Genomic DNA, 25,118 nt, shown 5'->3' with positions numbered 1-25,118 from the left:
ATCCAGAAGGCCAAGCCTTACATCTGGGGAAGACATTTTGTTCTGTGTACTGACCATTCACCATTGCAATGGTTAAAGACAATGAAAACCCACAATAGCAAACTTATGAGGTGGGCTTTAAACCTACAGGACTATGACTTTGAAGTGAAGGTGGTCAGAGGGTCAGTGAACTGTGTTGCTGACGCCTTATCAAGAAGACCTGAAGAATGAAGACGGCGAAAGAACATGGACTATGTGTATATAATGATGACAAAAAGTAAAATGTACCTGTTTTTGATTTGGTTTATATGAATAAAGGTAAATTGATGTAATGTATATGGTAAATGTTTAAATGCTTAATTGCTATGGTTAACTTAGAATGTAAGGATAAGTAAGTATTATATGGTATGTATAACTGTTTTTGTATGTTTTATCAAGGTTGTTTTTTGGTGAAAAGCACGTTAGCTTTCCCCCTACAAAACAACTTATAAAGAGGGGAGGTGTTACATACAGCACTGATGTTACCTGTCTGTCATGGGTTTGGAGGGAAAGTTCCATCCTATGGGGAGTGGAAGGCGGGACATCAGGAGGAGGGGCTGTACTGTATAAATATGTGATGCCTGTGTGGCGAGGATAGGAGACACTGTGAGACACTGGGTTGTGACGAAGCAGCAGCTGGGAAGAAGAAGCTGTTGTGGGAGTCAGTGTGTCAGACAGGGTACTTCTGTGTGTCAGAGTACCAACCTGATAGGTTCAGGTGTCTGTTGGTTAGCCAGGACTGATAGGTTCAGGGTCTGTGCTTCAAGTTAAGGGTTCTGGGTGAACCAAACTGTATGCTTGTATGAGTGAGAATAAGCCACGTTACTTTATTTTATTCACCTGATTGTTTATTTTTCCCTGTGTGTATTTAAAATAAACCTTATTCTTTTTATTGTTTAAAAATCCATCCCTGGTCTGTGTGACTTCTTATAGGGAATGGTTGGTGGCAGCTTAGTGTAACTGTGTGGCAGATCCCAGTAGGTCTGGGTTTGTCACACAAGGGTTGGATAAGTTACTTCTTTGGATTACAATTCCCAGAATCCACTAGCCAGCCAGGCCCCTGGGAAAGAGAAAGAGGAGAAAAAGGCTCAAATCAGATCAACAAGTTGTTGAATTAGCTTCATTTTATTTGCCTCAGGCTGATATTTGTGCTTGGGAGAAGCACTAGTGAGATTCTGTTGGTACTGTTTTTATCTTCTTCTGCAGGAGTTGGGAAGACTGGCTACAGCAAAAGGTTTCCACAATGCCTGGCATGGTGATGTTTGGGAGGCGCTGGGCCATAGGCAGCGATGACTTTGTCTTCCCAGGAGCTTTTGAACTTTTCATCAGGGTGATTTGGTAAGATTTACTCTTGTCACAACTGGGTACTACCTCGTTAATTCAAGGAATTGTATTTTGTTCATTGGGAAACTGTTATTTTTTTATGGGGCACACTGAAGTAAGGCAAAACTTTATCTGCAGAAAGCTCTGAGGCTTATCCACCTGTGTCTCAAAGGAGAACCTGGGCACTCGAAAACTTTGACGCAAATATAAATGAGTTTTCAATCTTGTTTATGTAGGCAAAAAGAAAGATTTCAGGTGGAATATAGTTAAGCCAGTGAATTTGCTGCCCTGAGATGTAGCAGTGGGCATGAGCATGGACAGCTTTAGAAGGATAAGGCCATCCACGGCCAGTAGTCATGATGGCTATATATTACTTCCAGAATCTGTGTCAGTAAGCCTCTCAGTGGCAGTTGCTGGGGAGCATAAGTGGGAGGATGCTATTACTCTCACGTCCTGCTTGTAGGCTTCCCATAAGCTGTGGGATGACCACTGTAACAAACAGAATGCTTCACTAGAGAGCCCTACAGTCAGATCCTGCATAGCTCATCTTATGTTCTTAGTTGTTCTGACTCCCAATCAAGGAATCTGATTCCTGGAGTTTTATAAAGTAGCTAACGATTTCCAGGAAAATGTTCTTATCTTTACAAGTTTCGGTTTTCGGCCTTCTTTATGGAAAGCAGTGGCATTAATCCTGGATTGAATTTGTTTCAAATTTGTAGTAGAAGTCTTCCATTAAACTCTTTGATCACCTACCTGAGAATCTAGTGAATTCCCATTTTAGGTGAAGATGAAGCATGAAAGGTGACAAAATGTAAAAACGAATGTGTTACAAACAGTAATTCATATGACAAGCATTTTCTAGTGCTGAAATTATCTTTTTTGTTTAAGGATATCAGATGAAATCTGATATATTCTAGATCAAAAGATTCATAAGAGTACTCTCATGGATCAGACTAAAGGGTTATCTAGTAGAACATCCGGTTTTCTAGGTTTGCTAGTCAAATGCCTCCAGGACACAAACAGTCAAGGCATGAAGAGAATAATAGGTAATCCACACCCAGTGTCATTCCCCAGCAGTTGTCATTCTGGAACATAATATCTGTTTGATATGTTAAACAAAACATAACATGTTAAACCTGTTGCTTTTTTACAGAAGGCTCTATGCCGTATGTACCTCTTGCTTACAGCTTGGTGTAAAGCAGTTATAGACTAATATTCTTACAAAACTGCTTGAATTGGTGATTGTCAAGGAATGTCAGGGGTATCTGCTGTAAATTAACTCTGTACTTTCTGCAAGGGCAGAATATAGACTTCAGTGTGTTCTGTGGGAGTCTGATTGTTGGCCCAAGTGTTCTGCAAATCATAGTCGCTGACTGTATTCATGTGTCAGGTGAAGCCATGGCCATGTTACTTGCATGTCATGCTAAACCATAGTCAATGTCAGCTAGGTTTGTTGCAGACAATGTTGTGCTTTAACCTTAACTTGTCCCCTGGATGATGAAACGAAGTGCAGTTTGTTTCCTCTTTTCGAATGTGTTTTCTGCTGTCCCTTTTATCAGTTCCTGTTCCAGAGTAAGTATAATGACACATTGTGGTTCAAAGCAAGCCAAAATTCATTAGCCACCTACAAGAAATATTTTAGGGGGTGGGATCAGTTTAGAGCTTGGCAATATAGCATTTTAACATATTGCTTTCAACATGTTGTTTTAAGTTTTGTATTAAACAGGAAGAATGCATAAAATCTTTTAAAAATGTGTTTCGAAAGTAAATTTAATATGTTTGAAACATGAGTTTCAAAATGTTGTTCTTTAGATGTATCCACTGGCTTATCTTCCTTGGTTTTAATGCATTACATGTAACCTGTCAATGTTATTTCCAAGCTGGGAATCAGATGAAACGTGAAGGGAGACTTTTACAAACCACAACGTAGCTGAAGGCTAATCGTGGTGGCAGCAAAACAGAATCTTCACCGCTAAGCGTTTCTCTACAGCTCTGAAAACATGTTACTAGATCAGTATTAGATAGCAGGTAATCCTATATCCAGGCAACCCTGACCTCATATCCCCAAGTCTTCTGAGGCGAGGTATTGCTAAGAGTCCACTTTTACTGTCAACTTCAAGCAGAGAGCAAGGCTGCTTACATTTTACTTTTCTGTTGACAGTGAGCTCTCGGCAAGGTGTTTTTGCTCTCCTCGCAAATGAATGCAAATATTTACAGCGAATATAATAGTTTAGTTTTACACCATGTGTTGCAAAAGCAGTTAATTTCAGTTTTCCTAGCAAGTGTTCGATACTGTACAGTGTAAGTACAGTAGCAGTTTAGGAGGGTTCTAATAAAAGATCATTTCGTTCGTTCGTACATACATACCACACCTTTCTTTCAAAGAACGATGCTCAGAGTGGTTTCTAGATTAAGGTTGTCAGAAAGAGAACACTGTTGTTCAAGGATTATTGTTTGCTCTTTCTTAGAAACTTAAAAAAACAAATGGAGGGAGAATAAGCAGGGTAGAAAAAATATTTTGCAAAACTGTTAGAATTAATTTTGTATCTTATGTGGAAGTATGAGGTCTACCGGTCAGATCTCATTCTGACAGTCTCTGTACTCTGTAAATGCTAGTCCTTAAGCAGACTTGAGTGGCTGTGTAATGTTAATTATTTGTTGCCACTCAGCAGATGGGTCGAGTAATACAATTTGAGAGAGGGATTACTTCACTGGTTTAAATGGGGCATTCAGAGAATCATGGCTCCTTTTGCTGTGGTCTAACTCCTTACAGGAAGATCAATCAACCAATTGGGTTGGACTAATTATAGAAGATTTCTCTTTCTGTGTACTCTTATTAATTACCAAGTGAAGCATGAATCTAGGTGGAGGAAGGTGGAATCTTATACCACATAGTTCTGTATAGATATGAATAGAAGTTTTGCAACCAAGCTGTAATGTACCTATGAATATTTTTCCCTAACTGTAGTTTTCTGGTTTTGTGTGTGGTTTTTTGTTGTTCCTTTTTATACCCACAGGTGGATTGGCATTCTGGTGCTGTATTCCATACACAAAGGACAATATAACTGTGCAGGAGGTCCTTTGCTACACAGCTATCTTCTTGTCCTTCTGTTCCTCCTGGCAGCCGTAATATGCGCTCTGTCTTCTATTTTGTATATCAGCATGCAAGGTAAATGTTTTTCCCCATAACTTCAGGACTAAATTAATTGAGTTGCCTGTTGAGCTTGGATGTCTAAAAAAAAGGCAACATCTATCCGGGCCTTCTCGGCGGTGGCTCCTCGCCTCTGGAATAACCTACCTCCGGAGATTCGCGCTGCACCTTCGCTGGGTACTTTTAAGAACCAACTAAAAACGTGGATGTATAAGCAGGCCTTCCTTTCCAGTTAATTCCTGTCCTCTTTCCTTTTTTTTCCTCTTTATTTGATTTATTTTGTATTTTTTCCATTGCAAAATCATTTAATTAATTAATTGTTATAAATTTTTCTTGAACTTGTTATGTTTTATGTTGTAAGCCGCCTAGAGTGGTCGAAATGACTAGATAGGCGGGGTATAAATACAAATAATAATAATAATAATAATAATAAGAAGAAGAAGAAGAAGAAGAAGAAGAAGAAGAAGAAGAATTGCTTACAAGTTGTCAATAATGTATTGCCATTAGAAGGAGTGAGTGGTAAGCAAACAACAGAACCTGTTCTGTTGCATTGTACAGAATCTAGTTAATGATGATTCAGATGTTCAGTTTTATATAGTAGCAGCAGCTGTTAATGGTCGGTTAATAATTAACAGCAAGTCTTAAAGAAATAAATACAGGTTAGGAATTGTTTTATTTATTTATTTATTCAAAATATTTTATCCTGCCTTTCTCTTCAAGAAGGACCCAAGGCAGCTTACATCATTAAAAGACAATAATTAAAACTGAAAACAGTAAGTGTAGAAATAATTTAAAAGGATGAAACAAATACCACGCTACAAGATAGTAAACTAAAGCAACACCAAAAACACACTCAAAGCAGTAAGGTACAACTATCCATTTAAGTTCCCCACTCAGGCATTAAGGGAAATGTCTTCACATGCAGAAAGCCAGCAGAGATGAGGCCAGCCTGTGGGAGGGAGTTCCAAAATCTGTGATCAGCAACAGCGAAGGCCCTCTCCCGTGTACCCACCAAACTCAGGTGGTGGGACTGAGAGAAAGGCCTCCTCGGATGACCTGAGCAGGCTCATAAAGGGTGACACAATCCTTGAGGTAGCTTGGATCCACGCCGTTTAGGGCTTTATAGGTTGGAATCAGCACTTCGAATTGTGTCAGGAAGTAGATGGGCAGCCAGTGGAGCTGCTGTAACAGGGGGTCGGGGGGATGTTATGGGATCCCTGTGACCAATCCCAGTCAGCAATCTGGCAGCCGTGTTTTTGAACCGGCTGAAGTTGTCCAGCACTTTCCAGAGGCAGCCCTACGAATTAACGACTAAACAACAAATTATCCACAGTTTTCAAAATCCACAGGTGGAGCTTGTAACCAGTCCTTGTCGATACGGAGCCCTACTGTAGTCTGAGAGAGTGTGACAAGTTCACTGTCTCGATGAGTTTCATGACTTAATGACAATGTGGACCCTGGCATCCCATGTCCTGGTCTGGTGCTGTAATCTTTGGTGGTTTATAATTATATGTTTCAGGAACAATTTCCAACCCTGGACCAAGGAAATCTCTCCCAAAGTTGCTGTACCTGCGTCTGGGCCTTTTCTTGCCAGAACTGGTCTGGGCGGTCGTGGGCGCTGTCTGGGTGTCTGACCACAAAGTAAATTGTGAAAAAACGGTGATCAGTGCCATATTTGGAACCGTCATTGCCAGGTGAGAACATTTCAAGCCTCTTGGTGGATGGAGTACATGCGGTGGGGTAATAATAACTGCAACTTACAGATGCTCAAATCAAATTGCTTCATTTCTTGGATTCTGTGCGTTGTGGACGGCTCTCGCTGTTACGAGAGGTAGACGTTTGTAACCTGAGTGGAGTATGTGCTTTTTGTGTTGCATGCGGAAGGTTCCAGGTTCAACATGTGACGTCTCCAGCTGACACGGGACAGCCACGCTGCTGGTCCACTTAGGCAGACATGTGGGGAATGTGTGGTCAACCGGGCTACATCCCCCACTTGCCGTTGATGTGGCCTTAGAGCCACTGAGCAGTTTTGTGGTGGGACACCTTTAAATCCCTGTAATTTTGCACAATAAGCAATAGTGACTTTTTTTCCCCACTGTACCTGCCAGTTCAAAAGTAATGCCTTATTAATAGCTCACTGTTTCCCACCAGCCCAGACAAGATGGATGCAATGTTATGTTCACTTTGGAGGATTTATATTGTCTAAAACAAAGGACCTAATTTTTGTAACTTTCCAAAGTTAGAATCTGTGTGAATCTCTGGGCTATCCTAGATGAACCCTAACCCCACATCACTTAACGAAATCCGTTTCTTGGATACTGCATTTCTCCTCTGTTACATCATGAAAATCCTGTAAGGTAAAGGTTCCCCTTGGCATTTAGTCCAGTCGTGTCCGACTATAGGGCGCGGTGCTCATCCCCGTCTCCAAGCCGTAGAGCCAGCATTTGTCCGAAGAGTTTCCGTGGTCACGTGGCCACTGTAGGGGAGGCCTTAAGATCAGCCTTCCCTCTTTTTTTCTCCTTCCCTTCCTTACTTTTAGCATTTCACCTAATAAAGGGGTAACATTCTTGAAAGGTTTCGCCTTTAGTTGGGCCTCTGCACACTTTTGGGGTGCCTTTTATGTTTTATAAAAGTATCACACCGGGATGGGGTTTAGAATTCATTTTGTGCCAGCACAGCTGTTACTTCTTTTGCTTCTTTGTGCCTTACTGGTGTGTTCCTTTTGTATTTTGTTTTTACTGCCCGGTTTAAAATGAGTGCAAAAATAGGAAAATGCTTCCCAGTTCTTCAAAATGATCCCCCCAACAACTGTTTCAGAAGCAACAACTGAATTTTAATTGATTATGTGAAAGAAGAGAGAGCACCACAGGCTGTCATTGGATTAGGCATCCTTCAGTCTCGAGAGACGATGGTAACGTGCTCTGAATGGAGGTCTTGGAACAGCGTGTAATGTGGCTGAGGAGGCCAATTCGAGAGTGACCATCCTTTCCACACTGAAGACAAATACAATCTGTCCCCTATCCAGCTCCTGATTTTGCTGGTTTTGGGACTGCCTCTTTGCCTCAGCCTGCTGGACAAGGGTCTCTTCAATACTATGACACAAAAATCTCACCCATATCCCTGTCTTACAAAGATGTTTTTACTTGCACTCCATTATGTCTAAGCTCTTGTGTTACTCACAGCATGTGTACGGTAGGTTGGCAGTGGAGGGAGAGTTTGTATTGCATCTTTCTCCCATATGGACTACTCAAACATGGCTTTGTTTGTGGAATATCCAGAATGTTTTGAATTGCACCTAACGCGGTCATCCTGTGTTCTCTTTGGCAGCTGGGTTATCATCGTCGTCACAGTTGCGGCCATCGTGGTGGTCTTTGATCCGCTCGGTGGGAAGAAAACTCTGTACATTACTCACTGTGCCGATCGCGATCTGGAGAGCAGCCAGACTGGGCAGCTTTTTTACAATGTCAAGAAGACGGCCACTCGAGTGTGGGAGAAAAGGATCCGATTGATGTGTTGTTGCATCGTGCAAGATGATGACCACCGCGTAGCTTTTACAAGCATCGCTGAACTTTTCCGTGGTTACTTCGCTGTAAGATTTTATTCTCCTATGTTCTTTCTCCATCCTCTTCTTCCTGGATTTTGGTGGATACCCAGATGACCTCAGTAGAGCACAGAGCATTTGAAAGAAAGGTTTCCAACAAGTGGCATTTCCTTTAGAAAGAAATTCTGTGGTATCAGGGGAAAATGTCAGAACAGGATGTAATGTATTAGTTCAGAGCCTAAATAGATCGTATTGCATTGATTTTTGCACATAAGTCACCTGCGCCTTGTTAAGAGTCATTAATGTAGAGCTCCATTATTTATTTGTCTTTTTTAGGAAGGAAGGAAGGAATAACCCATCATTATTTATCTGAATCTACTTACTTCAGTTTTAAAAGAACAGAATCAGCCATTTCCTGAGCATTCCTTCTAAAAAGACAATTATTTATCTTTATTACATTTTAATTTATATTGTCTTTTTAATTGATAGGTAGTCTTTTTTTGACTATGAACTTAATTTCCCCCCCTAAGGATTCACAGATCTCAGAAAGAACGTAATATTAAAGTTACCATTATTAATAGCCCACAAATGCGTATATTTTTTTCTACTCATCATTGCTCTGTGAATGTATGTGAAGTAGCAGAAGGAGTTTTTGGAATTAAATCTTATTTTGGTTCTGGAAATTTTCCTGTCGGCAAGTGAGTTCAGTGTTGTGTTTTTAATTATTGTTTTGGACAACAATGATTGGATGTTCTTAATTACACAAATTAAAAGAAGCACAAGTTAAAATCTTAATTTGAGCCAAAAATAGGGTTTTTTTTCACTCTACTGATTAAAAAGAATTTATTCTTTTAATAAAAGATGTGAATTCTAACTTTTCAAAGGCACTAGCCCTCATGTTTTTTGTGGCTCTATCCTGGTGAGCTTAGCCCCAAATTTGTTGCTTTCCAGTAGAGATGGGCATAACTTAAGTCACGCTGCATCGTACAAAGCTATCTGCACACCACCACAGGTGCCACGTGGACCCTCCCCACTCCCTACCCCAGCCGGCTGGCCCACTCACCCTCTGTTGTGTGTTCTTGAGGTACTCCTTTTCTGGCGGCACTCCACTCCAGGGAGGAGCTTGGTCTGCCCTTCCCACCTCCCTCTGGCAGCCAACCACTCCAACGAGGAGGCAGGACAGGGATTCTCCCCATGCATGGATTCACTTATCCACCACTTGAAAATAATAAATTAAAAAAACCAGAAATTTCCATGGGGTAGTTACCAGAACTGGCTACTAGAGGAAGCCAGAGACCATGCTATTTATAAGGTTCACTCTAATCCACAGTTTTTGGCTTCCACAGCGGGGGAGTTGAAACCAGTCCCCCATGGATACCATGGTCCTCCTTGAACAATGATCTCACGTGTCCCTCTCACATTAACTGTGGTGACAAAGCGTGTTGTATATATAAAATTTATCACTCTCCATAGGACACCGACCTTGTGCCTAGCGATGTGGCAGCAGGTCTGATTCTGCTTCACCAAGAGCAAGATAAGGTAGAAAAATGCCCTAAAGAACCGGAAGAAGTTCTTGTCCAGTCACCACCATCCCCTGGGGTAAGCCGCTCGGGCCTTTCAAGGTGCTTGAACACATTTCTGTTGTCGGAGGTAAAGATCCAGAGGGCCTCTTCCCCCCCCCCCATGTCATGAACACAAAAAAAGACTGGACTGTGGTTATCTCCCTTCCATGTTGGCAACTGGACAGCATCTTTCCCTCTTATACCTGGAAGCAGTAGGCTTAGATGGGTATGGCAGACGTCTCCTCCATCACCTTGCTGCCACCTCCCAGCATGGGTTCCCTGAGGCAACTGCCTACTTGGTCGCTCAAAGCAATCCTTATCCCTTTGGCCCCATGGCATAGTGGTCAGACTGCAGTGCTGCAGCCAAGACTCTTCTCACGAGCTCAGTTGGATCCCAGCAGGCTTTGGTAGCTGCCTGAAAGTTGACTCAGCCTTCCATCCTTTCAAGGTCAGCAATTTGACATGGCGGGGAGGGCCTGCATAATTAAACTGTAAGCCACCCAGAGAGTGCTTTAAGTGCTATGAGGCAGTATAGAAGCAGCAGGCTTTGCTTTGGAAATTCCATGGAACCGATTCAGTTGTAATTTTTCCCTTCCCTTTCAAATCAAGTTATGCATGAACATGCACCACCACCACTGCCTCTGAAAGGATACCCACTGCCACCATCCCAGATTCGTCTAAGTGGACTAGCCCTATTCCCACGCCACTGGTTTTGTTAGCCATTCAATCGGCAGCTGGAATTCTGGCCAGATGCTTAGGGGGCTTGATTTGGCCCTTGGATGCCAGCTGCTGATCCTTACTATAGAAAGGACAGTGGAGTATGGCATTAAAGTGAATTTGGAAGTAAGCAAAGGGTGAAGAACTGCAGTGAACGATATCTGTTAGGAGCATATTCGAGCCTCACCGACCAGCATGGGTCTCACCAGGCCCCTGTCTTCAGGAAAGGCCGTCAGCTGTATTTTCCTTGTCGGCTGGAGTTGGGGTTGGGGAATGAATGGGAAAAGGAAGGGAACGAAGGGATTTGGCAGGTATCCTTTTTGACTTGACCAACCCACAATTGGTGGGTGATTTGAAGTGTAGGGAAAACAGAAATAAACCCTGTTCAAGGAGTTTTTGGCTGTCCTGAGAACAAACCCAGACTCTGTGGTTTCTCCTGTAATGTCATAGACTCTTCCTCCTTATCCCATAATTGAGTAATTTCCCACCTTTTTATGGTGTTCTTTCATTCTGAAGGTTAAACATCTTCGCCCGAAGCTCAATAATGGGCAGTAAAAACTTTGAGCTAAAAATGCTTATCTTTTCCCCTTTGGCCCATCTCAAATGGGGTTCCCAGAAAATTCCCTAAAGTTGAATTTGCCCCTTAGGCTAAAGTGCACTCACTCACTCTTGCTCCAATAGCTAAAATACAGTAGGAGACACTTGGTTGATCCTGTTCATTGATTTTGTACCAGAAATGACTCGATCTAATGCACATTTTGCTTGTGTTTCCAGGCTAATGATTTGGATGCCGAGTTAGAAAACGCTGCTCATTATATGAAGTTTGCTGCGTCTACTTACGGATGGCCGTACTATATAATGACAAACCCTCTTACCGGGTTCTGTAAGCTTAAGGGTGACTGGTAGGTTAGTCCACAATCTAAACAATAGAGCAAGTTTGAACATGTTGCATAACAAGACCAGGGTTAATACTGAAATTCATTGTACAAGAATGTTGTTGTTTATGAGAAAAGGGTTTGCCTGTAGATTAGCCGGCATAAAAAATGGTTCTTCCTAATCCCATGCAGAAAACCACATTTCAGAGCCGTTGACTTTTCTTTTATTTTTGAAAGAACACCCATCTTTTAAAACAGTGGTTCTTAACCTTTGTTACTCGGATGCTTTTGAACTGCAATTCCCAGAAATCCCAGTCAGGACAGCTGGTGGTGAAGGCTTCTGGGAGTTGCAGTCCAAAACTCCTGAATAACCCAAGGTTAAGAACCAGTGTTTTAAAATATAGTTTAGTAGTTGTAAAAATAGTTATTTCTTAGTGCCATCAGGTTGCTTCTTGTTTATGGAGACCCTGATAGGGTTTTAGAGGTATCTGATATGTTCTAGGAGTGCCTGACTTATTCTCGCCAACTAGGGTGTTTTCATGCCATGTGGAGATTTGAACCTGGGTCTCCTGAGTCTTAGTCCAAAAATCTGCCTCTCCACTGCCCTGGCTTTTGTAATAATTATAAATAATGGGGAGGGAATCAGGTTATTCCTTTAAAAAAATTAGATTATAGATTCAAGTCCATAATATAGCTATATATTCTTTTTCTGCACTAAGTGCTACTAACACTAATAAATAAGTAAATATGTAGTTGTCTGTATGTTACGGGAGTAATTTGGTAAAGTAATATGCGATCCTGTACACACTTACTTGGCAGTTAATCCTGCTGAGCTCAGTAGGGCTTGCTTTTAAAGAGGTGTGTAGAGGACTGCAGTGTAAGCAATTAAGGCTTCTTTAAAGCTGCTTCCTGCCCACCGTTACCTATAAGACATTGCCATGTCTGAAAAGGCAAATTACAGAGACTGTGGTCATTGGCAACCGTGTCTTTCTTAAAGAAAAGTACCTGTTTTATTAGCGATGCCTGACAAGAAGGTGCAAGAAGGAGCTTGGAAGCGACAGCTTACAAATACCTGGTTACTTGCAACTAGTCCCATCCCATCCAGTAACGAAGATGAAATTTAGATGTATTACAGTTTGCAACCAGTGCCTAGCAAGAGATCGCTCTGCTGTATTTTACAGTCTTAACTATAATGTTTTAATTCTGTAGTTACCAGGTATTTGTGGCCACAGGACTTAACCATGTTTGCCCATAGCTGGTAGCTGTTTTTGCTGTTATCTAAAAGTAACTGAAAAAGGAATATTTTTAGTTTTTCCTGGGCAACAGGACAGCAGAATATTAGTGTTTTAAAAGTTAGAGCAAGAAAGAATTACTCCTTTTTGTCTTTGAAGCAGTAACTTTGTTCTTGGGGACCCACCCAAACTCTGGATTAAACATATTTGTGGATGTGTGTGCCTTTCTAAGGAGCTTCTGTGCCTTAGGTTTCTGTATTGGCTCCGTCTTTAGGCAGGGGATACCCGATGGGAACTAATTTTGGAGATTCAGTGGAGGAATCTGCTCCAGTTCTTGAGTCAGGAACTTCAACCCAGCCTAAACGATGTAGAAAGAACCAGCTTCTCCAACTTGATGTATTTCTTGTATGACAGCCACCGCAGCAAATGCTGTATTACTAGCTGCATGCTAGCAAGTTCCGTAGGATGTTTCTGTCTGTGTGAGCTTGTATTCCAGCAGGATTTGCTACAGAAGGGAAACTTTAACTGGCCTGAGTTTTTATATCTCCTCTTTTCCTTCTGATTTCTAAGCTGCAGAAGCCCAGCAGAAACGGATATTGTTGGCGATGACCGTTTTAACATGCATTTTGGATCCATCTTAAAAATAACAGGGCTGGAGTATCGAGATTTCATTCACATAAGCTTTCACAACAAAGTAAGGAATTCAAACAAAACTCTTCCAAGATCTTCCTTCCTTCCTTCCTTCCTTCCTTCCTTCCTTCCTTCCTTCCTTCCGTGTCTCATTTATAGGCTGCCTTTCTTCCAATAATGGGACTCAAGGCAGCTCACAGTGTTTAAAAATAAAAACGCAATAAATCATAAATTAAAAAAAATTACATTATAATAGTGAGTGATTGAAAATATTTAAAACTTTAAAAACAAGCTTAACTGAAAGCTGCATTCAGGGACTCAGTTATTGTTAAAAGAGACAAATGGTCCCCCCCCATTGGGCAATGCACTAATGACTAGCTCAGTTTTTAAAATTAATTCTGTGCTGTCAAGTCCATGGTGACCCTTTCCAGGGTTTTCTAAGTAGGAAGTATTCAAAAGTGGTTTGCCCTTCCCTTCCCTTCTTTGGGGGCCTTCCTGGGATGGTGCAGCTTGCCCAAGGCCACCCAGGCTGGCTCTTCTCCCAGGAGGCCCCATTGGGGGGGGAGGGAAATCCAACTCCTCCCAACTTCTGGTTCTGCCACCAGGTACCTAACTCACTGAGTTGTCCAGCCAGCCAAAGTGGCACGTAGATCCAGTTGTGGCGACAGGTCTCAGCGGCCAAAGATGAACCTTCGTTGTTAAGCGCAGTCCTCCATTTAAGGCAGCCAGAAAGACTTTTCTAAGAGAATAAATACTTGCATCTTCATGTATTTTGAAAGTGTTTGGTGTAAGTCTCCGTCTCATCCCACTCAAAGCTGTGCTGCACAGATTGATGCTAATTAAAATCTCTTGCCTTTATACCCCAATTAATGTTGGATTTTTTTCCCCTTCAGATTTTTGAGATACCGTTCTTTGTCGCTCTGGATCACAAAAAAGAAGCTATCGTCGTAGCTGTGAGAGGAACCTTGTCGTTTGAGGTAACACTTTTGTGAGATGCTTAGGTTGCATGACTCTCTGTATTTGCTTGGCCCTAGGCATTTGCTAGTGAAAGGTCCTCAGAATCACGATTATGAAGCGTTGAGTCAAGGTTGTGACTGTGGGAATCCAAACATGTTGGGCCCAAGATTCAACAGCCCACTTTGACTCCCAGTGCTAGTGACACAGAGACTTTCCTACCTTCTCTCTGTAGTTCCTGGTAGCAGTAAAACCCCGACCAGGTTCCAGCCTTGCAGAAAAGCTTTAGGGTGTACTGGAGGATTCTGGAGCCCAGTTCACTCATGGGATCCAGCAGAAGCATGTCATTAGATCCTGGTGTTAGTAATTAACCTCAGGGTGAATGAGAAAATCTTATGCAAGAATAATGTCTGGTTAAGGCTATTCTCGAAGGCTTTCACTGCTGGGATCCGATGGCTGATGTGGGTTTTTCAGGCTGTCTGGCTGTGTTCTGGAGGTTGTTCTTCCTAACATTTTGCCAGTCCCTGTGGCTGGCATCTTCAGAGGACAGGAGTCAGAACTCTGTCTGTGCTCTGGGGGTTTCTTTCGTCTCTCTGTACGATACACCTAACATATCAGAAGCTGTCTTTGCTTTCGACATGTCTGCCTAATGTGCCCTCGCATCTGGTAAGCAGTGAAAATATTTACCCTGTTATGTTTTTAATTCTGTTTCTCAGGACGTCCTCACAGATCTTTCAGCAGACACTGAAAACCTAACTCTGGAAAATGTCCTCGAAAACGGTCTTGTACATAAGGTGGGCAAGTATTTCTACAGCCGGAGCTTGGGATTGGCCAGTCAGCCAAAGGCTGTTGGGAGAAAGTGGAAGTCTGGGGTCATGGCGGCTGGCTTTTCTCTCTTCTGTCGAAAGAATCGATAACCCGAAACGCTGTAGAAGGAGGGCAAGCCCTCACTACTGCCGCTCTCTCTGACATGTAGTTTTTAACAGATTTGTATTCTACTTTTCTATTTCAAAATCCTCAAGCTGACTAATGGCCATTATAAGTTTTTTTAAAGTTGTTTTATTGAAAAATGTAAAGCAATTAATACACATTAAAATATCTAGTACAAAACTAAAAAGAGAAAAAAAATGATATGCACACTGCTCCACCACCACGACCATTTGGGAGCCACCACTTATACCATGTTCTTTTCTGTGCCCTCCCTCTTCTTTCCAAAATTGTGTTAAAAAAAACAGCAATAAAACAAAAATAATATTTTTAAAACGGGACAGCCAATAAAACTTTGCAGATACCAGTTCAGAGTATACCCATCTCAAAGTCATCTCTGCAAAAGATTTGCCTTTTCGCATGTGCCAGCTTGATCTCATGAGGCAGTGAGTTCCGCAGCTTGGGTGGCAAAACTATACTTCAAGGTCAAACAGCTTCCTCTGAGTGTCAGACAGAGCAAGCTGGTTTATATGAGTAGAGGTGGCCATGCATGTATTTAGGTCCCAAAACAAGCATTCTGAATTGCATTTGAAAGCAAAATAGTGCATATTTATTGTACAGTGTTAGTTCAGTTCCAGAGCCCCTGTAGGAATTGTCCGTTGATACTGGAAAGTATCTTTCCAGAAGCTTAGGAGCCTTCAACAGTGGAGGAAGGAGCACTGCTCACCTTCCGAGCAATTAATTCATAAAATCATAGCCCTGTAGAGCTGGGTGGGATCTCGGAGGCCATCCAGCCCAGCCCCCTGCCATTGCAGGAAATCCACAGCTAAAACATCCCTCCAACCTTTTGCCTTAAATCCTCCAGTCTGGAAGAGCGTATCCCCTTCAAAGCAGCCCATTCCAGGCTCCCAGCATTCTGTCACGCCTCCTTTGTGAGGTTGCAAGAAACGTGTTGCAAAATACCGTTGTCCCATAGAGATCCTGTCCTCATCCGTGTAAAAAAAATTCTGTCTCCTAGGGCATAACTCAGGCTGCCAACTATATTTACAGAAGACTCGTCAACGATGGGATTTTGAACCAGGCCTTCACCATTGCTCCTGTAAGTTGCTAATTTCAAAAGTTGGGTATCCCGGGGGCAGCCTTTGTTTCTGGTGGCCGTGGCTTTGCTACTTTCTTTCCCCTTGAACCTGTGTTTCTTTTCATTTTTTTTCTTTTTTAATGCAAATATGTACCAACAAGAAGAAACAGTAAACACAGCAAAAATAATGGACATGTTAGTAAAGTAGGTCTTTCCATAGGGAGAGGGTATAGGTTTTAAAAGTGGAGCTGCTTTGGGCATTGTAAGGGAGCAATGCCAGGAGAAAAGCATTAGAGGGGGAAAAAGCATTACTGTCTTCTCTGAGTCAGTTTATTTATTTGTAGGCCAGGGCTGGGCAACTGTAGTGGATCCATAAACCAAGTTTTTGGCCCCCTGGAGGCTCACTGGACTGCCGAAAGGGCAGTGCCATGTCCCAAACAAAGCAAAAGGAATGTCATGAAATCTGGGATTAGCTGGAAAACCACTTTCACTGTGAAAAACAGATATTTTGGCTGACGGCAACCAGCTGAAAACATGGTTTGCTAAGCATGGAGATTCTCAGTAGCAGTAAGTTACATTTTGCCTGGAGAAAATTCGGATTTTGGTGGAGGGTGGGGGTGGCTAAGTTTGATAAGACTAAGGCCGGAGTGGCGATGTTAGAGCACAAGTTTTTCCACTTGTGCTCTTAACATATAGTAAAACAGCCATAGAGCTGAGTCTACCATTTGATCAGGATACTTGTCTTGGTTCTAATTTCTTTCTTTCTTTCATCCCTAGGAATATAAACTGGTCGTTGTCGGCCACAGTTTAGGAGGGGGAACAGCCTCCATACTGGCTGTCATGCTCAAAAATGCCTTCCCAAATCTGAAATGTTATGCCTTTTCTCCACCAGGAGGCTTAGTAAGGTAAATGTCTATGTTTCCATTTAGAAACAAAACAAGTTGAGGAACAGAACAGAATCTTGAGTCTGGGGCTTAGTTCAGTTGTGATACACCAGAGATGTTTTTATGATATGCTGATATACTGTTTAACATCTACATGGAACCGCTGGGAGAGGTCATCGGGAGGTTTGGGCTGAGGAGTCAGCAATATGCTGATGACACTCAGCTCTACCTCTCATTTTCCACAAATCCAGGTGAGGCGGTTTCTGTGCTGAACTCTTATCTGGACCTGATAATGGAGTGGATGAGGGTTAATAAATTGAAACTCAATCCAGACAAGACAGAAGTGCTGTTAGTGGGTGCTTCGCTGGACAGGCTGGAGGGCCATTTCCCTGCCCTGAATGGGGTTATGCTCCCCCTAGGGGACAGGGTCTGCAGCTTGGAGGTGCTCCTGGACCCCAATTTAACACTGGAAGCCCAGGTGGACTCGGTGGCCAGGGGCACTTTCCTTCAGCTATAGAAATTATACCTAGGGCCCTACCTTGATGAACGGAGTCCCATGACAGTTACAGACGCACTGGTAACATTCCGTATAGATTACAGTGGACCCTCTACTTACGGAATTAATCCGTATTGGAACGGTGGCTGCAAGTCGAAAAGTCTGTAGGTCGAATCTCCATTGACCTACAATGCATTTAAAACCGATTAATCCCATAACTGGCAGTTTTTATTCTGTTTTTGTTCCATTTTGGTTTTTTTCTGGTCTGTAAGTTGATTCTCCGGCTGCAAGTCGAAGCTAAATTTTGCGGCCAGAGAAGTCTGTAACTCGAAAAGCCTGTAAGTCGAGCCGTCTGTAAGTCGAGGGTCCACTGTACTGCAATGCGCTCTACATGGGGCTGCCTTTGTACACCGCCCAGAGATGTTTGGGTAGTGCGAGTGGTATATAAGTTAAGTAAACAAACAAACAAACAAACAAACCATGGTGTCAAGTTGGCTTAGATATTCTGGCTAGTGTCCTGTGTGGTTACCCCAGTGGTTCCCAACCTTGGATAACCCGGGTGTTCTTGGACTGCACTCCCGAGAAACCTTTACCAGCATCTGTCCTGGCCAGAGTTTCTGGGAGCTGCTGTCCAAGAACATCAGGGTTACCTATGGTTGGGAACCCCCTCGGTTATAGATATGTGGAGGGGCAATTCCGTAAGTGTTCCTCCTGCACCCTCGTCGTTCTGTCCTGTGTGCTGAGTCTTGTCTTGGTTGTCATGTGATGGATAGTCATGCAGCAGGGGAAATATTGCATTTTTAAAGCTAAAAAGGATATACCCAAACAGGATACACCCGATGAATTCAGGTCCCTCAGATAAACATACACAGTTTTCTGAGTAAGGCAAAGATGGGCTTTTTCTATCTATCACCCTAACTTCAGCAGCTGTCTGCAGTGATCAGTGGATCTCTCTGGCTACTGTGCTGAAGGGGGGGAGGTTCAGCAGGGCAGAGATGATGTAGCTACTGCTGGCATGTGGTTCCCAATAGCCGACCCACCCCCTACCCTCCAGAGAATGTGGGTCTTGATAGGAAAAAATTTGCCCAATTGTGCCTAAAGAATAACCATTGCTGACTGCAATACCTCTAGTTTATCTTGGTGCCCATTATTTAGTGCCCCATGTTCCTTCCTCTGCGTTGGAAAAGATCAGGATGAATACGAACTACCGTTGCTGAAAATCTAAAAATCAGATAGAGAAATGCTTGTTTTATAAAACAAAAACCGCAGTAGAATCTGCTGTCGGCTGTTCATAATCAGGATTCTAAGCGATCGCTGGATGTGTACAGTGGGGCTTGCTAGTGCTTTGCGCATCATGTAGTCACTTCCTCATGTGCTGGTGCAGGTGGAATGCACAAAACTGGTGTTTCTGAGTAACCCTGGATTCTTCTCCGATCTTAACTGGATCCTGTGCGGTGATCCTCTGTGATGAACAGTGTTTCCCTGAGTGCACAGGTTTCCGGGCATTTGGTAGGCAGAACTGTGTGTGTGTACATTGGCACATTGGGAAAGTGGCACGTGGTAGCCTGATTCAGAATGCCAGGTGTTGGTGCAAGCACTTTTGCATTTCTGGAAAACACTCTGATTATGCCAACGTTTGAAAAATAAAGATTCATAACTGAAATAATCAAGTCACAGGTGTCTTTTTCTGAGAGCATTTTGTGTAAAGGTGTGATTTGCTCTTGCTTCAGGTCTCTTCTGAATGTTACTGGTTTCATTTATTTTTAGGCAAATGGAAATACCACTTAAAAGCACATCTGTATCAGTACTGAAAATGTCCATTTCATTTATGGATTTTTTTGTTTGTTTTCCCCTTATTTCCTTTTAAGTAAATCGCTTGCAGACTATACCAAACAGTTTATTGTGTCGGTCATTCTTGGGAAAGACATTGTTCCAAGGTAAGGATGCTGTTTAACAGCATTTCCCACCCACCTCCCCCCTGTGAAGCCTATGTCCTTTTGCCTTCTGTCATCTAGAATCCTCCCCACAATGTTGGTCTCTTGTATCAAACAGGTTAAGTATGCCGAACATGGAAGACCTGAAGAGAAGGATCATTCGGATAGTTGCCAACTGTAACAGACCGAAGGTAAGAAAGAAAGAGGGGCCCAGCTCTGGGTTGCCCCTGTGATGGCCTTGTCCCCAATTGGCCGCCTTGTTCTGAGTCATCCTCCTATTTCTTTGGGTGCCGATTTGAATACATCATCCCAGACTCTGTCCTCCTCACTCAGCCCGCTTCACTCCTCTCTCTCTCCCTGCCCCTACCCATCTTTCTCAAACTTTCAGGTTTCTAATGGTTGTTGTGGGTTTTTCGGGCTCTTTGGCCGTGTTCTGAAGGTTGTTCTTCCTGACGGTTTTGCCAGTCTCTGTGGCCGGCATCTTCAGAGGACTGGAGTAGGAACTCTGTCCATGCTCTGTTCTCCAGTCCTCTGAAGATGCCGGCCACAGAGACTGGCGAAATGGCAGGAAGAACAACCTTCAGAACACGGCCAAACAGCCCAAAAAAACCCACAACAACCATTAGATCCCAGCCATGAACGCCTTCGCGAATACATTCCAGGTTTTTACCTATCCATCTATTTTACTGTGTGAGTTTGCCAGAGCTTTTCTTTCAATTTATTTTTTATTTATTGTTTGTTTGTTTGCTTTTGAGCTTTTGCACCACCATGTTTAGTGGATGCTTGCTTAGGGCAGCAGCACCACAAACAACCAGTGATATCCAACCCCAGTAAGAACATCCCTGGGCAGGAAAATATGCATGCATTGCAACGTTGTTAGAAGGAAAAGAAATAGGGAAAGCTGGTTGCATGTTAAGATATTTGTGTTGGGGGGGAAATGAAAACAACTACATTGGGATGTTGTTGATTTTGCCCTGTTGTATTCCTGTGTTTTTTTAAATAAGTGCCTATGGGCCTTCAAGCTAAATCTATGTGACAACGAGAGAGAGAGAGAGAGAGAGAGAGAGAGAGAGAGAAAACTGACAGCAGGAAGAGGTATTTCTCATGAGATGAGAAATATCTCATGAAAGCTAAACCCACAGATCACACAGATGGCTAAAGCAGAGGGATGGAAACCTTTAGGAAAGGTTTAACGAAACATCATCTATTGTCAGACACCCAGAAGGTATCCAGATCAGCCCAGAACCATGTCATGCTAGGGACTTCACGAGCAGATCTTGCTCTGGAGTAGATGGGACCAAAGGGAAAGAAAAATACATCATCAACTAGTGGTGAATGTTTTAAAAAGATGGAAAATAAACTTTTTTTTTGTCCCACCTTGCCTCTGCTGCCAGTTTTCAATCCTGTGTTGCGTGTGGGCAATGGGAAAAGCTCTGATATTATGAGTGGGGGAAGAAGGTTGAATCAAATGCTCAGAGTGGACAAGTTCTTAGTTTTTAATTGTGTTCAGGATCTCCTGCCTTTCTCACTCAAGGTGGTTCTTGTTCTCCCCACTCTCTTCACAAAGGCCCCAAATACCAGAGTACAGTCAGATCCCCATATCCATGGGGCCTGAGTTTCACTTCCCCTTGCCGATGCTTAGCAATGCATGCTTAGCAATGCATCATGAGCACTATTTGAAGAGTGAATACTATACATAGCATTGTCTTTGACTCCTTCTAGTGACCACTTCTGGTAATTTCACCTTTAGAAATAGGTATTTCTAGATTTTTTAATTTTTTTTTAGTATTTCTGGAGTGTGGATAAGTGAATCAGTGGATTCTGTGGATGAGGCCCCTTCTGTATGAGACTGAGAACAAGCAACTGGCTTGAGGTCACCCAGGGCATTTCATGGCTGAAACCCGGGTTTCACCCTCAGTCCATTTAACTTCCTACACAAGCTTCACCATTGACTAGCCAGGTGAGGTCTGAGGGGAGTTTGCCATCCCTCCATTTGCAGGGCTACACTTTGCCTGCCTTGCGCACAGGCGATCTCTTGCATCTCCTGGTTTCTTTTTTGAGTCCAGGCTCTCGAGATATGGGGGTAGGCGGGGTGTGTGTGTCTAGAACTGAGCTGCACAGTCGGCCTCCATTCTGGAAGAAAGCTGAAAGTTCCTTATAATCTGGGTGTGCAAAATGAAATAGTTGCAGTGACCTAAATGGCTTCGCTACTTTCCATCTCCTTCATGCGTCCTTTTCTGTTTTCCTGTGGCGCAGTACCAGATCCTGTTGCATGGATGTTGGTATGAAGTATTTGGAGGCGAACCTGATAACTTCCCGACTGAACTGGATGGTCGAAATCAAGCTGCTCTGGCCCAGCCTCTCCTCGCTGAAGAGAGCTTAATGATTAATCGGTCACCTTCGTACAGTACCATTGATGACGACTCACCGTTAAGTTCCCCTCCTCAGTATCCTCATCTCTATCTGCCTGGGAGAATCATCCATATTGTTGAAGAAAACAGCGCAAGAAGGTAAGTGATTAACGCCTGTCCTCAGTGACCAGGCACTGTTCTCTGTCAGCTTGCATTGCTCGCTATCTGCTAAGAAACAACAGATTGGATTATACATTCAAAGTAGTCTGTACTTTTGACTTCCTTTCACATAGATTTCCAAATTCAGGCCTTGCAGATTTAAATGGGGAAATGCAGAAAGACAATGTGTGAAGCTTGACTACTGCTATTTTTAAAACTCTGCTTCCTTTTCCTGTCTGCCCTCGAAAAAAGGATGCACTTGTTTTAATAGAAAACTGGGCAGCATTATATGTGCTCAAACATTGGTATGTGAAAAATGGAAATAATTATTACTTAACTGTTACCAATGTTCTAGTGTAAGGTAAAGGTAAAGGTTCCCCTTGACAATTTTTGTCCAGACATGTTCGACTCTAGGGGGCGGTGCTTATCCCCGTTTCCAAGCCATAGAGCCAACGTTTTGTCCGAAGACAATCTTCCATGGTCACATGGCCAGTGCGACTTAGACACGGAACGCTGTTACCTTCCCACCGAGGTGGTCCCTATTTATCTACTTGCATTTGCATGCTTTCCAACCGCTAGGTTGGCGGGAGCTGGGACAAGCGACGGGCGCTCACTCCGTCACGTGGATTCAATCTTACGACTGTTTGGTCTTCTGACCATGCAGCACAGGCTTCTGCGGTTTAGCCCACAGCGCCACCGCGCCACCATGTTCTAGTGCAGTGTGGCTTTTTTTAAAAACTAGTTTTGATTTCAAGAAGTCCTGCAAACCATGAATGTATATAGGTAAAGGTAAAGGTTCCCCTTGACATTTAGTCCAGTCCTGTCCAACTCTAGGGTGCGGTGCTCATCCCCATCTCCAAACTGTAGAGCCAGCGTTTGTCCAAAGACAGTTTCCGTTGTCATGTGGCCAGTGTCACTAGGGAACGCCGTTTTACCTTCCCACTGAGGTGGCACCTATTTATCTACTTGCATTTTTACATGCTTTCGAACGGCTAGGTTGGCAGGAGCTGGGACAAGCGATGGGAGCTCCCTCCGTTGCGTGGATTCGATCTTACGACAGATGGTCTTCTGACTTTGCAGCACAGAGGCTTCTGCGGTTTAACCCGCAGCGCCATCACGTCCCACATGAATGTATATACAGCTGTGCTGATACATTAAAAAGAAATTGAGATTCTGTCAATTGTCAACAGAGAAAGAATGATCTGCTGCGATGTCCAGTGGTTTCACAATGCATATTAAGCCAAGGTACATTGAGAGGAGAAATGGCTTGATACAAAAATGCCCTGTGTTGCCTCCTAATAGGTAATGGCTTGCTTCTGGCTCCTGCTATGATGACTTCCTCATGTGTTTACAAAGAAGACATCTGAAAGGAGTTCTGGGAGAAAAGAGAATTCCATTGATATTGTTTCCCCTTTTTTCCTAGGTGGTGCTCTTCAGAGGTCAAGTACGCTGCAGACTGGTCAAAAGAAACTGCCTTTGGTAATATTTTAATAAGTCCCAAGATGTTAACGGATCATATGCCAGATATCATTCTCAAAGCTCTTGACAGTTTGGTTCAAGCAGACACATCTTGTCTGTCCTGTCCAGCACAAGAAGAATCAGCTACGAACATTGTATAACTGGGGACCTGGAAGGACGGGAACAATACCAGTTTCCAAGTGTTCATGAGAGCAGCACTTTTGTATTGAAATCTTGCCTGCGGTAGAAGTTGGGTTTATGCCGTTGTGATTTTCAGGAGAAACACACACAGTTCGTGCTGCTGGGGTTCCTCTGGGCTGTTCTATTTCCTGGGTCATTTTTAAGATGAGTTGCTTCAATTTAAGAAGAGCAAAGGTACCTGTTATATCAGTTATAATCAAAGACGATGCGGACTGGCAGCTGGAGCTGAGAACAAGCTGACTGGCAGAGATGGAACCTCGTGGCCAGGGCAAGTGTTAAGACTACTTAACTCTGCTACCTCTGTGCTATGCGCACCGGTGGAAGAGATTCTGCCATCCGGCATTGCTCTTTCCCAGAGCTGGATATACCTGCAGTATTATGAAGCACTTGTTAACTAACTCCCAAGTGAAGAATAAAGGGAAGAGGAAAATTAAAGAAAACTTTACTACCAGTCTGGATATGCCAAGGAGAGCTCAGCGATGTGATCTGGACTTCACAACCTTTTATTGCACAAATCATGGAAGTAAAAAAATGTCCCGATTTTCATTCCTACTGAATGAAGCTTGCATTTTTAGATCCCTTTTGTGGGCTTAAAAGCTACGTGGATATATGTGTAATACGTGTCTGTTTTTGTTTACAGTTTTTCAACCCTGCTGAATATGCATTTTAATTACGCTGACAGGAGGGTGAAAAACCCATTCTCAGCAGTGGCGTGCATCCTGCATTAGGACAGCCTGGAAGGACTGTGTGAACTCACAATCGAGACATTGCTTTGTTGTTCAGAATGTCTTGCCTGTTGTCTTGTACAGTTAAAATGTGTGCAAAGGACCTGGCCTCTCACAATGAAGCTTATTTATTGTTTGTTGAACACAAAATGGCTCTTGCCATTTTCTGATGGTGGTAGTACTCCTATGACAATTTTGTTAAGGACCTCCTTTACGTTTTAAAAATTGACAGAGTCTGCTAATATCCGTTATAACACTGTAGAGATGTTATGGGCTAGAACAGGGGTCTCCAAACTACGGTCCATGGGCCATATCCAGCCTGGCAGGCGGGCGGGCATGTGTGCAGTAGTCTGTGTGCACACACGTCTTCCTTCAGCCCTCAAAAATGTGGAGCATATATAATGTGGCCCTCCTGCTAAAAAGTTTGGAGACCTCTGGGCTAGAGAGAATGTGCACGTGCGGAGAAGTCTTTACTCACCACTCCTTTCTGGCCCTTGTAGTGGCATTAACTTATGGCTTCAGTCTCCTGTTCCAGGGATGAAGGATTTATAAATGGAACTGGAATGTCAATAAAAAGGGGGCAATTAAATAAACCAGTAGCAGTTTTATTACCTAGGAACCATGAACTTTTATATTTTCACAAAATGAAGCCACTGTTTTATTTTGATAATGCTACCACTGCTAAGCAACTGGCAGATCAAATAGTCTTTCACACTAACAGTCTAAAACTACTACTGTACTTTTCATTCAGAAACAATGCCAAACCTTTTGTACAGTTTTTGCACGAGACAAAGATTTTTTTTTTTACACAGAATGCAGGAATGGAGAAAGGGGGGATTTTAGAATGTAGGGGACTCATTGGATATGTCTTGTTACATAGCTGAGGAGAAGTTACAAAACTC

General features: G+C 43.0%; 1 protein-coding gene across 4 annotated transcripts in view; it reads left to right on the top strand.

Moving 5' to 3' along the window:
* The window catches only part of DAGLB (diacylglycerol lipase beta), a 30,997-nt gene extending 6,188 nt beyond the window's left edge, over positions 1–24,809 (top strand). For 2 of the 4 annotated variants that reach the window (XM_020799603.3, XM_020799604.3), the window contains exons 2-16: positions 1,225–1,356; positions 4,359–4,510; positions 6,012–6,186; positions 7,820–8,081; positions 9,507–9,632; positions 11,087–11,214; positions 12,990–13,113; positions 13,943–14,026; positions 14,720–14,797; positions 15,949–16,029; positions 16,786–16,913; positions 19,257–19,325; positions 19,441–19,513; positions 21,579–21,832; positions 23,256–24,809. In XM_020799603.3, coding sequence (XP_020655262.3) covers positions 1,262–1,356; positions 4,359–4,510; positions 6,012–6,186; positions 7,820–8,081; positions 9,507–9,632; positions 11,087–11,214; positions 12,990–13,113; positions 13,943–14,026; positions 14,720–14,797; positions 15,949–16,029; positions 16,786–16,913; positions 19,257–19,325; positions 19,441–19,513; positions 21,579–21,832; positions 23,256–23,451 — 2,025 coding nt within the window. In that variant the 5' untranslated portion in view covers positions 1,225–1,261 and the 3' untranslated portion in view covers positions 23,452–24,809. Of the gene's footprint in view, positions 1–1,019; positions 1,357–3,221; positions 3,370–4,358; positions 4,511–6,011; positions 6,187–7,819; positions 8,082–9,506; positions 9,633–11,086; positions 11,215–12,989; positions 13,114–13,942; positions 14,027–14,719; positions 14,798–15,948; positions 16,030–16,785; positions 16,914–19,256; positions 19,326–19,440; positions 19,514–21,578; positions 21,833–23,255 lie in introns of all 4 variants that reach the window. The other 2 variants (XM_078381520.1, XM_078381518.1) reach the window with 2 other exon arrangements.
* Positions 24,810–25,118: the final 309 nt, after the last annotated feature.

Source organism: Pogona vitticeps, chromosome 13 (genome assembly GCF_051106095.1).
Source record: "Pogona vitticeps strain Pit_001003342236 chromosome 13, PviZW2.1, whole genome shotgun sequence".
Classification (NCBI taxonomy): Eukaryota; Metazoa; Chordata; class Lepidosauria; order Squamata; family Agamidae; genus Pogona; species Pogona vitticeps.
This window is presented reverse-complemented; position numbering and strand designations above follow the sequence as displayed.